The 14,173-nt window shown below is 43.4% G+C and overlaps 1 protein-coding gene across 13 annotated transcripts in view; it reads right to left on the minus strand.

The window, feature by feature from the left end:
* LOC100872161 (bruchpilot) overlaps window positions 1-14,173 on the minus strand; it is a 67,198-nt gene that overhangs the window by 26,793 nt on the left and 26,232 nt on the right. For 4 of the 13 annotated variants that reach the window (XM_086907225.1, XM_086907103.1, XM_086907508.1 and 1 more), the window contains exon 5: window positions 173-184. The exons of 6 other annotated variants lie outside the window; for them this stretch is intronic. In XM_086907225.1, the coding sequence (XP_086763351.1) occupies window positions 173-184 (12 nt within the window). Of the gene's footprint in view, window positions 1-172; window positions 185-7,317; window positions 8,221-10,885; window positions 12,552-14,173 lie in introns of those variants that run through there. 3 more of the 13 variants (XM_086907610.1, XM_086907660.1, XM_086907368.1) reach the window with 2 other exon arrangements.

A 14,173-nucleotide genomic window follows, 5' to 3' on the forward strand; every position in this document is an offset into this window, starting at 1 on the left:
AGAGAGAGAGAGAGAGAGAGAGAGAGAGAGAGAGAGTGTATGCGTGTTAAGAGAAAGTGTTACTACGGAACATCGAAACACTCCGTTACATAATACGGTAATCACGTAGATGGAAACGAAGGATAGGTGATGGCTTGGAAGTGCTTCTTTGTCGGGTGAAGAATATCCTTACCTCCTCAGAAAGCTAGAATATTGGGGCACCACATTTAATAATGCTTCGCTCACCACGAAGGCCTCCCAACTCCGCCTTCCCCTTCCACTCATCCTCCTTCCTCAACCCTTTCGCCACGTAATTGATCAAATCTTTCATCCCCTTGCATCCACGATACCTCGAAATCTTCGATGAGAAAAGAGAAACTTAAGGATGACGGGATCGTAAAGCTCGATCCTCCACGCTCATCGTCGTTTCCAAGCGATTCCAAGGGAGACGTTTTTCAATTCGATCGTGTCGAAAGGGTTTCGATCGTCGATTTTTTCTTTTCTTTTTTTTTCTCTTCGTTCATTCGACCAAGAAAGGAGAAAACATTTCTCTCATCGCGACGATACGTGATCAGATTCGAGATATCCGCCCGATTTACCAGGATTCATTCTCATTCCATTCACGTGGGAATTTATATCGTCGGCCATGGTTAAACTCGGTTATTAACGATCGACGGGACGATTTATCGGCGGTCGTTAATACTTCGTCGTGAACCCGGAGAAAGGAGTCGAACGAAGTCGGCGGAATTGGGGAACCGCCATCCATTGCTTGACTTACGGCTAACTTAGCTCTACCTTAATTGCTAATATTTTTTTTTTTTCTTTTTTTTTACCCTTACGACTATGGTGAAATATGGCGAAGAGCGATGTTCGGTTTATCCGCGAAAATATTCTCCGAAACGGAATTGAAATCCCGGCCATCGATCGTATTTTCTCAACAATTTCTACGATCCATTCATCACACGCTTGATTGATCAATCCACGATCCATATTCTTTCGCGGAAAAGTCGTGAAAAATTTTCATTGCGCGACGAAAAATTTCTGAAAAGAAGTAGAAGACGAGAGGATAAACCGAACCGATCTCTTTGATACGTTCGTCTCCACGAGTGTCGTGGATGGGATGATGATGGCGATCTGTGATGAAGGATGATGACGTTTTACCTGATCGCGAATCGATCAACGAGACGACTGGCTAGATGGCGAGAGATGCATCGAAGATATATATATATACTATATATATATATATATATATACGTTGCCTGCGTGCATGCAGCATGCATCAGGGTACAAAGGATCGCATCGATTTTACTCGCATGCGTTTTTTTTCTTTTTTCTTTTTTCTTCTAAATCAAAGTTGTCAAAGGATTGATCGGCGAACGAGTCGCGTGACGCTGGACGCTAGGTGGACAGGTGTCAAGCGGTGATCGGACACGGACAAACACGAACAATACGCGAGAATCCGAATATTATCCTCTACGAGACTTTTTATCTCGTCGGGTTTTTTATTCGATTCAGTGTGGCGCGAGGCGTCGATTCGCCGGCCAATTTTTTTCTCCATCCACGAGGATTCCTTTCTGAGAGTTAGTTTTGATCATTCACAAGTAATTGCATTCGATCTCAGAAACTCGCTACTGAATCGTTTCTCCCTCCCAATTGTCGAGGAATCCCGGTGAGTCGAGGTGATTGAACAAACGATTACTACCTTAGAGTAGTTAGAGCGATGAGAACTAGCTGATGAGATATGTTACTTTAACTACGGCCACTACGATATTGTTGTATGCAAGCTTCATTCTCGTCGTCATCGTCGTTCGATCGATGAAATTGTAAAAATGAAATTTAGAAAAAAAAGAGAAAAAAAAAAAAGAAAGTAGCAGAGATTTCGAGAGTGAAGGGTGTTGATATGTTGGTTCTTGAAAGAAGTTGAAAGAGAAGAAAAGCTTGCATCCTTGGACAAGAGACGTACCTAATATACGGTGACGGTGATGCTACGAGTGGCAAAACAATCGTCTACTTCACCTTAATCTCCACACGCATGCATCATGCCTGTATAGCTACGTTCGAACTCTACGCGACGAGAGAATGGCGAACGACGATGAACGTGTGATGAGAGATGCGATGACTATCTATTACTTCGTGGACGCGAGCTAAATAAATCCCCCTCCCTCCCCTCTGTGACGATCCTCCGAAAACTCTAAAAAAAAAAAAAAAGAAAAAAAAAGAAAAAAAACCGACAAAACGACCGATTCGATCGAAATCCTCTTCTTCGAAATTCATCCTTCTTCGAGGAGGCGAATAAAATCGAGATGGACGCACGTGGACGCACGATGCGCGGGAAAATCGGTAATTCTTACTTAGATTCGGTGATGAGTAAAGCGTGATGGAGGCGTGACAATGACGAGATGATTAATCACCGATCGATCCCTTTCTCGTCTGTCTTAATCTGTGTCTGTTTTCATGTCTGTGGTTGGTGGCTGCACGAGGAAACAAGTGAAACGAGTCAATGATCGGCGGTGATGGTGGGGGGGGGGGGGGCGGACGAATCGATGGCAATTCTACTCTCGAGCACAACAAGGAGGGACGAAAAGTGCGTGAATTGTGAATGATCTCAAGGTCGTTGGGTCGAGAGCAGACAGAGACGATCTGCAAATTGCTCGGTGACGGTCGAAATGACGGTGATCCCTTGGATGATGAGGGTGAACGTGAAACGTCTCTACCATGGGGGTGAATCGATCGTTTTCGCGCGGGATGAGTGAATGACGGGTTTGATGGTTGATAGCGAGCTCTCGTGGCAACTGAATGAATGAAGCATTGAATCGATGGTGATCGAATAATTTCTTTTTTTTTTTTCTTTTCGATGGAACATGACGAGAGAGAGTTGGCCGTCAGAGAGAACGTCTCTCGTGGATGAACGTAAAAAAAAAAAAAAAAAAAAGAAAGGGACTGGAACGGGATTGAAGTTGGATCAGAGAACGATTGAACAGAATCATTCTTTCTTTCTCTCTTGTTGTATGTATCATTATTTTCTTTCTTTCTTTGCTTCTTTTCTTTCTTTCTTTCTTTCTTTTTTTTTTTTCAATCCATACAATCACTGTCTCGATCTGCACCTTTGGCTTGCACGATCTGTCTAAATCGAGGGGAAGATTTGCGAAATATAAATATTGTCTCAAAGATGCGACGATACTTTCTTTTTCTTTCCTTTTTTTTTTTTCCGCCCTCTTTTCATCCGAAACACGATTCCAGGATCAAGGAATGGAAGAAATTATGGATAGAAATAGAAATCAGGATCGGATAAAGCGAGATGGCCGTGATATATGTACAATCTCCGAGGTTTTCCAAACAATTTCTATTTCTAATCTATCTTCGTTCGTTCTTTTTCTTTTTCCTTTTCTTTCCTTTCTATGACGTATCTCTTCTTTTTCTCTCTTACGTAGTTTTCCTTGGATTTTATAATCCTTGCATAGCATCGTTATCAACGAGGGGGATCGTTTCGTACAGGCACGAGGTATGGAGAGAGAGAGAAAGAGAAAGAGAAAGAGAGAGAGAGAGAGAAAGAGAGAGAGAAATGACAGGTTTCAGAAAAACGAGATCGTCTTGTTTCATCGATTCTTGCGATACATTCTTTCCCCTTTTTTCCTCTTTTTCTTTTTTTATTCTCTTTCTACGCCTATCTCGGTTAGCAGAGTTCCACACACTGGGTGAAAGCGTTCGGTGAATATGGACCTTGCGAACGTAGCAGAGCCGTCCCCCAACACTTGGCTTGGACGCGTGAAATATCGTGACAACATCGTCGAGGTGGAAGGATGTCCGGAGATCGGGGATGTCCTTGAAAACGTGCGTCGATTTCCGGTTGCAACGGTCCCATCTTCGAGGGAAGGAAACACCGGAGGGAAAAAAAGGAGGTTATCCCTGCGGGGGATCAACGATTCTGAGATGAGTAGAGTAGAGCCAGCTCGATTCATCGAGGAGCGCTTGGAAATGCGGCCTATTCGATTCTCGAATTCCGATCGAGCTTGTACTCGATCGTTGATCGGGGAACGACGACGTCCCAGAAACGTTTCTCTCGTTTTTTAAAATTCGCACGTTTCTTTCTTTCTTTTTTTCTCTCTTGGCTCCTTTCCTTGCTCGCTCGAGAACCCTCGAAACACAGGGACACTCTTTGCAGCGCTAGAGATTAGAGTAGAAAAATAAAAGATTCTTCGGAATCTCCGACCATTGCTCGGAGAAATCGTGTTTTTCGAGAGCGAACGGCGCCGCGCGGATCACGATCAAGGAAGAGAATAGAGACGAACGAATGCACGAACGAGTGGGGCCAAAGAGAGGAAGGTTCGAGAGGAATCCACGATTCCTCGCCTTTCTCGGGTTTCGATTTAGATTTTCCTCTTTGTCACCCCTCTCTCTATCACGCGTGTGATCTCTGTCTTCTGAGAGGGAGGGGGGGGGGGGGGAATCGCACACCGGCGCGGCTCGAGAATCGTAGCAACGCTCGATGGGGAGGGCGGTCTTAGAACGTTCTCAGCTACGAAAATATACCCCAGCTGGAAGCGTCCCCTCTTTGTGTCACTTATTCCTCCTCTAACGCACGCTTCCTCGTCTACGCGTTACACACTGTACAATGCATCAATGTTCATCCTTTTCTTCGCGTTTCTCGTGGTGTCGCCACACCTCTGACGCATACGTGGCAACAACACGAATCTACGCTACGCTATTTGTATCCCGTCGCTGAAATTTCCTCGCTGAAAACCGTACGTTTTTTTTTTTTTTTTTTTTTGTTTCTCTCGAATCACGTTTTGGCGAAAAAGATCGACGACCGGATCCCTCAGACGATGGACGATCCTCGTAATATAAATTTATCGACTAATCTTTTATTTTCCAAGAGAAGTATCTATACGAGCTTACGTGTCTACAGGAGGCTACGTAGTAAATACTTTCGAACGATTTTTCAGATATTGGGAAATTCTTTTCCAAATATATATACATCTATATTATTCTTCGCTACGCGCTTTAACACCGGTGTAGGAACAGTTAGGTGCACTTTTGTACTCGGCTAAATTTTTTTTCACGCGATTCAATTCCGCGATTTACCTAAAAATATCTCGTCTCCGAAAAATAGCTCTAGTTTCTAACCTGTGCTCACCTCGCATCGAGCATCGTCCATCCGACGAACCGGATCATCATCTTTGGAAAATCTTTTTCCCAAAACGAGGCGAGGAACGAGCGGGTTTCACGACGATAATCGTTAAACCCTGAAGATACAACACCTCTTACGAATATATATATATATATACAGAATATAAACATAATCGAAACAACGCGTGCCTTCTAAAAAGGCACGCTTCTCTAATTAAAAAATCATAGACTGTACACAACGTCAACGTTCTATAGACATATTCCAGAATTCAACGACGAATGTAACGATGATCTAAGGCCTAGACATTAGGTACGCGCAGTTGCTCTCGGTCTCTATTACACATAGAAGCTACCGAATTAATGACTTTCTCGTTTGACTTTCTCTCACAGAAACCCAGACTCTCGATTTTTTTTTATTTCGACACCTCTCTCGTCTCGCGCCCTTCTCCCACGACTTTTCACCCTCGAAACGAAAAGCTCGATCTATCCGAAAGATCTTCTATCCATCCATCCGCGTGGGACACGAGCTCCGAGATAATACCGATTAATAATAAAGGGAACTGATCGACGTTTGAACGCAGGGACGCGAGGTGATTCGGGTTTCTTCGTCGGTTCTTCTCGACTATTAAACCTACGACTTCTTAAACAGGTACAATCGAGTCAAAAAATAGAAACTCTGCTGTTTTCGATAAGAAAGGGATGTGTCGGGAGGTAAAGAAAACAGGTACGCTAATGTGCCGCGGGTGCACACGTACGATATATACATATACATACATACATACATACATATATATATATATATATATACGAGTCGATGAGAAGTAAGAAAAATGGGGTTCTTGCTCTTCGATCATCCATCCTTTCTCGCGACACGAAGTCGAGAAACGTTGGATGGAATCGTTCGATTCGAAAGGATGCTCAGGAACGTTCTCCTTTCCGCGCGGGGAAAAAATAGTTTCGATAAATAGTTCCCGCCCTTGGAAAATACAATAAATACGAGGAATAAAAAGTAGAAAAAGTAAGCGTATCGTGTCTTAGACCAAACGTGGAGGGTGCTTCTCGAAACTTATATTATCTTATCTTTTCGAGCGTTTCTTCTTTCTTTCATTTTTTTTTTTTTACTGTGCGCGTTTATTTCTTTATTTATTTTATTCTCTCCCGAAATCTCTCGTCGAAAAATGCGTCGCACGAACAGAATACGGCGCAATATGCATTATACTATATCGTAATCGTAAACGTTGTCATCTCAACTCTCACGGACTCATATATGTATATATATATATACATATATGTATATATGTATATACGTGGCGCAGATACGACGCGGTTATTTTCGACAGAAGACAAGACGAAAGGAATCGAAAAAATCCGCGGGACGTTTCGACCTGAACGATTCGACTGACGCGAAACGACCACGTCGCGCGCAACTTTCTGGCGAATCCGCATCTTTTTCTTCGGCTTCCTTTCCTCTCCGCAGACACACGCGCAAACACGCGCGACAACACGCACACGCGCATACACGCACGATTACACACGTTGTCTCCGATCGCTCGATCGACCATACGCCTCGTGTCTCTTTCACTCTCGCGTTCGTTCACTCGCTCTTTTCTCTCCCTCTCACGCATACTCGCGCGAGCATCGAGGACGATTTCTCTCGACGTCTCGACTCCCGAGTTAAATAACACAGCCGGATCTAATGAAATTTTTTCTCTCTCTGGTTTAGTATCGGCATCCTCACACGGATCGTTACGCACCCCTCCCTTCCTTCATTATTTCGAGGAGGGTGGAGAAACAGACGCTCAGTCTCCGCTTTCTCTCGGTGAGTTTCTTTTTTTTTTTTTTTTTTCTTTTTTTTCGATTCAAAACGAGACGCAAGATAGTAGTAGTAGTAGTAGTAGCAGTAGCAGTAGTAGTAGCAGTAGTGGTAATAATAGTAGTAGTAATAATAGTAGTAGTAGTAGTAGTAGTAGTAATAGTAGTAGTAGTAGTAGTAGTAGCAGTAACGGTAGTATATATATCGTGTAGTATCGTGAGCCTTTTCTCTCGATATACCTTTGACAGATCGGGTAGATCGGGTACTCACGCGGAGAGAGGAACCTGCGGCGCGCAAGGTCCGGGCGCGTACGCGACGGGCAGAGAAATCCAAGGTTCGAGAGTTCCCTAGACGGCGTCGTTCTTTTCGATCCGCACGTTGTTGATGAAGAAACTTACTTGCCGTTTGAAGTTCATGTCGTGCTTGTTGAAGGTGTGCGCGTGGAGCGCCAGTGCGCCCTGCGCCGCAGGCTCAATTTGTTTCAAGTGTTGCTGCATTTGCTGCTGATGCTGCAACTGCAGCTGCTGCTGCTGATGGGGATGGGGCTGATGATGATGATGATGAGGGGGATGATGATGATGAAGCTGATGGAGATGATGATCCGCGTAACGATCGGTATAGGGATTGACCACGCCGGTGGTAGCGCCCGACGAGATGCCGCCAAGGCACGAGGAACCGCCCCCACCGCCTCCGCCGCTCGTGGTCCCACCTGTCGAACCGGCAAGCAATGAACTGGTTAATGCCGAGGTCGACGTGTGACCATACGGTACCAGCGAGGTCATCACGGACGGTCCCCTGGCCAAGGTCAACGTGCCGGGCTGCTGCGGACCACCCACGGCCGTCACCAACCCCTGCCTCATCCCAGACTCGATACCTCCCACGGCAACCTTGTTCTGTTGTTGCTGTTGTTGCTGTTGTTGCGTTATCGTTTGTTGCTGCTGCGCACTACCGCCCCCGCTACTACTCGGCACAGCGGTCGCTTTCAACAGCTGCTCCCTTAATCTACCGCCGCATTCCTTAATACGTTGCAACTCGGCCTCGAGCAAAGCCACCTCCTTCTCCAGGGTTTGTATGCGCGCGTCTTTTGTCTCCAAGATGGCCGTCAGGGTGGTGCTACCGGGCACGCCGCCTGGAACCGCCACGCTACCTCCAAGGACAGTACCGCCTGCACCTGATACGCTACCTAGCCCGAGACCGGCGCCTCCGCCCGCCACGGCTGCTCCGGATGACGCGGTCGACGCGTACGCCAACTCCAGCTGCGTCTGCAGGCTCTTCAGGCTCTCGTTCGTCGCTTTGAGCTCCTTTACAACACAAGCAATAGGGACACACGGTTACGTTTCGTCCATCTTCCCGCCGTCTCGTGTCTCTCTAGCGAGCGTGCGAGGGACGTTTTTTTTTTTTTGTTTTTTACTGCTACGGTTTTTTGTTTTTTTTTTTTTTTTGTTTTTTTTTCTTGGTGTGATGTTATGCGGTGGTTCGGTAGAAGAGATGGTACTACGGTGGTCGGGTGCGGCTTCGCTAACGCACGAAATCTGTCCCGTGAATCCACGATATTACACGTGTGGTCGAGATTATTTCTCGACCAGATTGTTTCGTCGTCGACATCTACGCGAATTGTGAAAAATTGGAACGGAAGATAGAATTCGTTTCGACACGGGACAGTCTCGAGGAAGCGGAAGTGGCACCGGCAGCGTCCCGGTTGACGAAAGAAAAGCGACGTCTCGCCGAGCTTCCTTCATCCTTCGATACATCCAGCCGATCGTTTCGCGCTCCTCCGTCCGAATGACCATTTCTTGTTTATATTATATCCCGATGCATCTCTACTAGATTATATCTCTCTGATTATATCTCCGATTATACTCTCTCACACTTGCTTGCTACAATGGGAGCTACGAGGAGCTCCGATCACCGATCACCGACGACATCCATGATCGTCCGCAAGGACCGCATGGTCTCTATCGATCTCTCGCGACAATTTTTTCATTCTCGTCTGATCCACGATCGCAAGGTCACTCTACCAACCGAAGGCTTCTTTTTCTTTCTTTTCTTTTCTTTTTTTTTTTTCTCTTTTCCTTTAGTCTTTCTCTCTTTTTCTTTCTATTTCCAATATTGCCTAAGAGCCTTCGATCTTTCGATCGGACGCGAATTAGAAATTTTTTGCTCCTGCTCTCTAAACATTTATCCTCTTGCGGACGCCGGGCGCCGCCGCAGTTCTTTCGCCCACCGCGACGTACGGCCGACATCGTTGTCCATATTTCTGCGCGCGGCGTTTCGACGACTCTCGTTACACCCCTTCCTTCTTTTTCCCTTCCTATCCTCTCTCTTATCGCCGATCGTAGCTTTCTTTTTTTTTTTTTTTTTTTTTTTCATCGTGCACAATCGAGAAAATCGAGAAAAGATCGATCGTCACGACGTTCGCCCGAAAATGAAACGAGATCCCCCCCCTCTCCCTCGATCGTCATCGCGATCCGAGTGTTATTAAATTCTTTCCCCCAGAGGGATTGCGGGAAAACGTTCGAAACGCGGCCACGTCGCATGGACAAGATGAGTAAGAGCAAGATGCGTATCCACGACTCGTCGATCGAGATGGATATCGAGTTCGGTAAAGTGCAACGAAGTGAATTCGATCCGATTTGCGCGACAAGGTGAATAGTAGCGGAGAGAGAGAGAAAGAAAAAAATAGTGCTGGAAGGTTTAACGATTATCATGGAACAGCGATGAGAAACAGCGTGCTGGACGTGATCGAGATTCGTGGATACGCATTTCGACGAGTGTGCGTGGCTATATGTACGATGAATATATCCCTCGAGTGGTTGCAAACCGAAATTTGAATCGAACCCCTGCCGATTCTCTTTTTCTTTCGAAACTTTCTTTCCCGCGAAGAATCATGGAAGAATTGTCAATAGGAAACTGGCAGAGAGAAATTTGAAGGAGGATCGAGGAGAAAATATCGGGTTGCGACCACTCACAATGGACACAAAGAACACAAGAGGTGTTAAACGGTAGAGGATAAGACAGTAGATTACGCGAGGAGAACGACGTCGTATTATCGCATGTCGCATCAGGTCGGTGCCAAACAGTCGCAAAGTCCTCCCTTGGGCCTGGGATCGGCTCGTCTTGACGCGACTTGACGACTTTCGGACCGTCCCGCTGCTCGTGCATCGATTACGACGAATGGCCATGATAGCGGTATGTCGTGATGGGCAAGAACGTGTCTGAGATGTACAAGAACGAGAAGAGAGTATATAGTATATATATACTGGGTGGTAAAAAAAACATTCAGTGAGTTCACAGCGGAGATGATCAAGATCAAGAAAAATCAACAAGAAATAAATATAAACGATATACCTTTGTGAAGATATACGGAGAAAGAAAAATTTGGTGCGTTTATATATATCTCATTTCTTTTCTTTTCTTTTCTTTTTTTTTTTTTTTTTTTTTTTTTTTAAATATATGTATATATATATAGAGAGAGAAAGTGAATGTGAATGTTACGTGAGGAGGACAAACATTCCGTAATTCGTATTATTTAAAATGTACATATATATATATATAGAGAGAGAAGAATAGCCATTCATTCGCGTGTGTATGTTGGAGAGTGTACATACACGAGATGAGTTATTCGATGGTAGAACGTGAAATATTTTGTAAAATATTGCCTCCATGCCATATCGTCGAAACTGAACTTGTTACGAGCAATCCAATTTATTCTCTCGAAAATCATTTTTTTTTTTTTTTTTGCCCACGACTTCCAAAAAATATATATGTATATATTTATATATAAAAAATAAAAAAAAAATCGAGAAAAGAATCGAAAAATCTGAAAACAACGGAAGCAAATAGATCACAAAACGTTCCACCAAGTTCCACCGATGATCGTCTCAACCGGTGTACACGTGACGTGAGAATGAGAACAGTAGCGCACATTAAATAAAAAGTGATCGTATGAAAATGTTTTTCTCTTACGGGACGAATCAAAAGTCTCGCACGGCCCGACGCTATCTCCCTGCCTTCCACACGATTCCTTCGGATCGTCAAAATTCCCTTCGTTCGAGGCTATCGATGCGACGATTCACCCCCCGCCTCTCTCTCTCTCTCTCTCTCTCTCTCTCTCTCGTAGGCGTTCGATTTTATTTCGATCGTTTCTAAACTTTTACACCGAAAGACGAGGAAAAAAAATGTCGAAGCGTGACGACTTTGCAAACAGCATTTCGATCGTTTTTCCCGCTTTTATTTAAAAAAATACGCGTGCATTTCTGTTTGAAAATGTTTTTTTTAAATCTCTCCCCCCCCTCCCTTTTTTTTTCCAAGAATCCTTTCATTTGAACACTTTCACTGCTGTTTGCAAAGACGCACATTCGTTAATGAATGTTTACGTGATTCTATCTTGTGCCTTACATCGACACGAGTATACAGTACTCGTCAAAAGCATCGGTGAATGTGCATCAATTTTCACGTGCATCGTCGCTAAATCGGATTGGATTAATTTTGCTTTTCGAAATTCGATTCGGCAGATTCGTTCAGTCTTTGTGGATCGGTGCATCGATGTGCGATATTAGATACGTAGCGTAAGATACTGCATACTTTCCTGCATATCGATCCCACGAGTATTAAAAAAATTTCATTTCTATCGATACAAATCGTCCAACATTTATATCGAATTTTCGTTTCCACGCAATCTTTTAATCCGATGTATTTTTTTTTTTTTTTATTCTATCGATTCAATTAGAATCAAACTTTCGATCAAGATATATACCCCGACGATACGAGGATCGATACGAGGATTGCCGTCGAACGCAGGAAAATAAGCGATCGAGACTAGAGCATAGGGCGTTGGCGTGACTTTTGACTCGAGTTCCGCGGTCTGTGTGGCATACATACCATTCCATTTCCGAAGGCACGATCTCCAGCAGGTGTATACACACAAAAGTTTAGACACGCGTATGTAATATATACGTGTACTTTGAAAATTATCGAAGGCGTGACGAAATGTGACATGGAGGCTATTATAGATTTCGCGCGAATTGGAACTCGTCGAGATTTTCCTGTTTTTCGCTTTTGGTCCCCGATCTTTACAAAAAAAAAAAAAAAAAAAAAAAAGAAATAATAATTTCCTCTCCAATTGTTTCTTAAAAATCGATCGAAAAGAATTTGAAAGAATTTCGCCATCTCGGATTTTAAAAAATGGAGAATAAATTTAATTTCCATCCGGGGGGAAAGAGGAAAGTAATTATTCCTTTTCCATCGAAATTCATCCTTTCCCCGATTCCAATTTATTTTTCCTGATCCTAATCCCTCGAGCAGAGTTGCAATCGCGCGAAATTCCTGTTCACTGCGGGACGGGCGCAAAGAAACACAGTTAACAAGTTAGCAAAAGAAACATTCAAACGATTCGGTTCGAGACCCGATACGAGTTGTCGATTCGCGCGACAATTGATTAAATGAGGAAAATTTTGATTGAAAGAGGAGTTGATCCGAAGAGTGTATACATATAGATATTCCCTGTCTTATCGAATCGAGAACTTAATCAGTGTGATCAGTGTACCTGTTGGTTCCTCCCTGGCCAGTGGCTGGATCTGGGGAAGAGGTTCACGTGCATGTCTTCGGCCACTAATTTCGTTAGGAGACTTTTAACGACCGTTGGTTGGTGATGATGAGTGGTGGTGATGGTGGTTGTTATGGTGTTGATGTTGATCATGACGATTATGACGATGTAATCTTAATCTTTTTTTTTTTTTTTTTTTTTTTTTTTTCATGGCGGTGCTCCATGACGAACGATATATAATATGTGGTGGTTGTTGTTGTAAATAGTTGTTGAGAAGGGGGTGAGAGTGACGAAGGGTCGAATGCGGGCGTGAATTCCCCCCCCATTTAGGAATTGCTAAACGTCTTATCACCTACACATCCAAAGCAGCTCATTCCACGCATTCCAATCGCAGCACTTTTTTTTTTTTTTTTTTTTTGCTTTTTCTTTTATATACGATATACATATATATATAAATAGATAAATATATATGTATATATATATATATATTTCTTTTTTCTCCACGATTTATCATCGCATTAGTTTACTTCTTTGTTTCTTTCTTTTTTTTTTCTATTTCTCTGTTTTCTATTTTCCCGATCAATTTTTTTTTTTTTTTTTTGCCCAAGTCTTGGTCGTCGACGTCTCGTACAGTCGTCGTTCGATCCGCAAAGGGTGCAAAGAGAAAAGACATAAGAAGAGAAAAGGCAGACAGAAAGAAAGAGAGAGAGAGAGAGAGAGAGAGAGAGAGAAAAAGAGGGCAGGGAGAAAGAGAAGAGAGATCGTGGGACAAGGATCAGAGAGATTCTATGCGCTTGAATATCCCGTTCTTTTTTCTTTTTTTTTTTTTTTTCTAGGAGAGATCGTTTCCTTGCTGCATGCTTTGTCAAGGATTTCAGCCACGGCTAACATACTTCATTGGCTCACCGACACCTCTCTGTCGCCTTGCGTAAACAGTTATTCCCTTCTTCAACGACTCGTTCAACATTCCGTTCTCATTCCGATTAAATTTCAAGTTCCACAAAGGAAATTAAATCGAAAAACCAAGAAAAGCCTATTTATTTATTACGTGTCGCAACCGAGAAAGAAGCATGCGTGTGTTAAAATAAAATCTCCTCCAACATGTATATTATCTCTGATGCAATTTTTTTTTCTTTTTTTTTTTTTTTTTTTTTTCATCTCCTGAAAACAATTTTCCTCGTGGCTCGGCCAATCGATGTTTCGAGTCTCAAGTCGAAATAATCCGTCGATCAAACGCGGATGGCGTTTTCATTCGTTCGAAAATAAACCATATGGATGAAATCGATCGATATCGCTCAACGATATCGCCCAACAAAATCCACGAACGAAACCAAGCTGAAAATAAAACCAACGGAACCTACGCAACCTAGACTGCACACATATTCGTCCATTCAGTTTTGCGATCTAACCGTATAATATAATAATAATAATAATAATAATGCGACGCCATCGTGAAAATGTTATACACGTCATTACACGTGTATTCGCGTGTATATATAGAAATCGAAATTTCGAAGAACGAGTTGAAAACCGCCCTCTTTCTTCCGTTTCTACGTTTTCCCTCCGGGGGATGAAGTATGTCAGTCATGAACGAGTGGGATCGATGGGATCGTTGTTCGAAAGGGATGAATAATACATATATAATATGTGTATGTATATATATATATATATAAATCAGATCCAGGTATGATGTAAAAGGTGCTACTAAA

The sequence above is a fragment of the Apis florea genome, unplaced genomic scaffold (genome assembly GCF_048593485.1).
Source record: "Apis florea isolate Af1SG1 unplaced genomic scaffold, ASM4859348v1 contig_1615_pilon, whole genome shotgun sequence".
NCBI classification, from domain to species: Eukaryota; Metazoa; Arthropoda; class Insecta; order Hymenoptera; family Apidae; genus Apis; species Apis florea.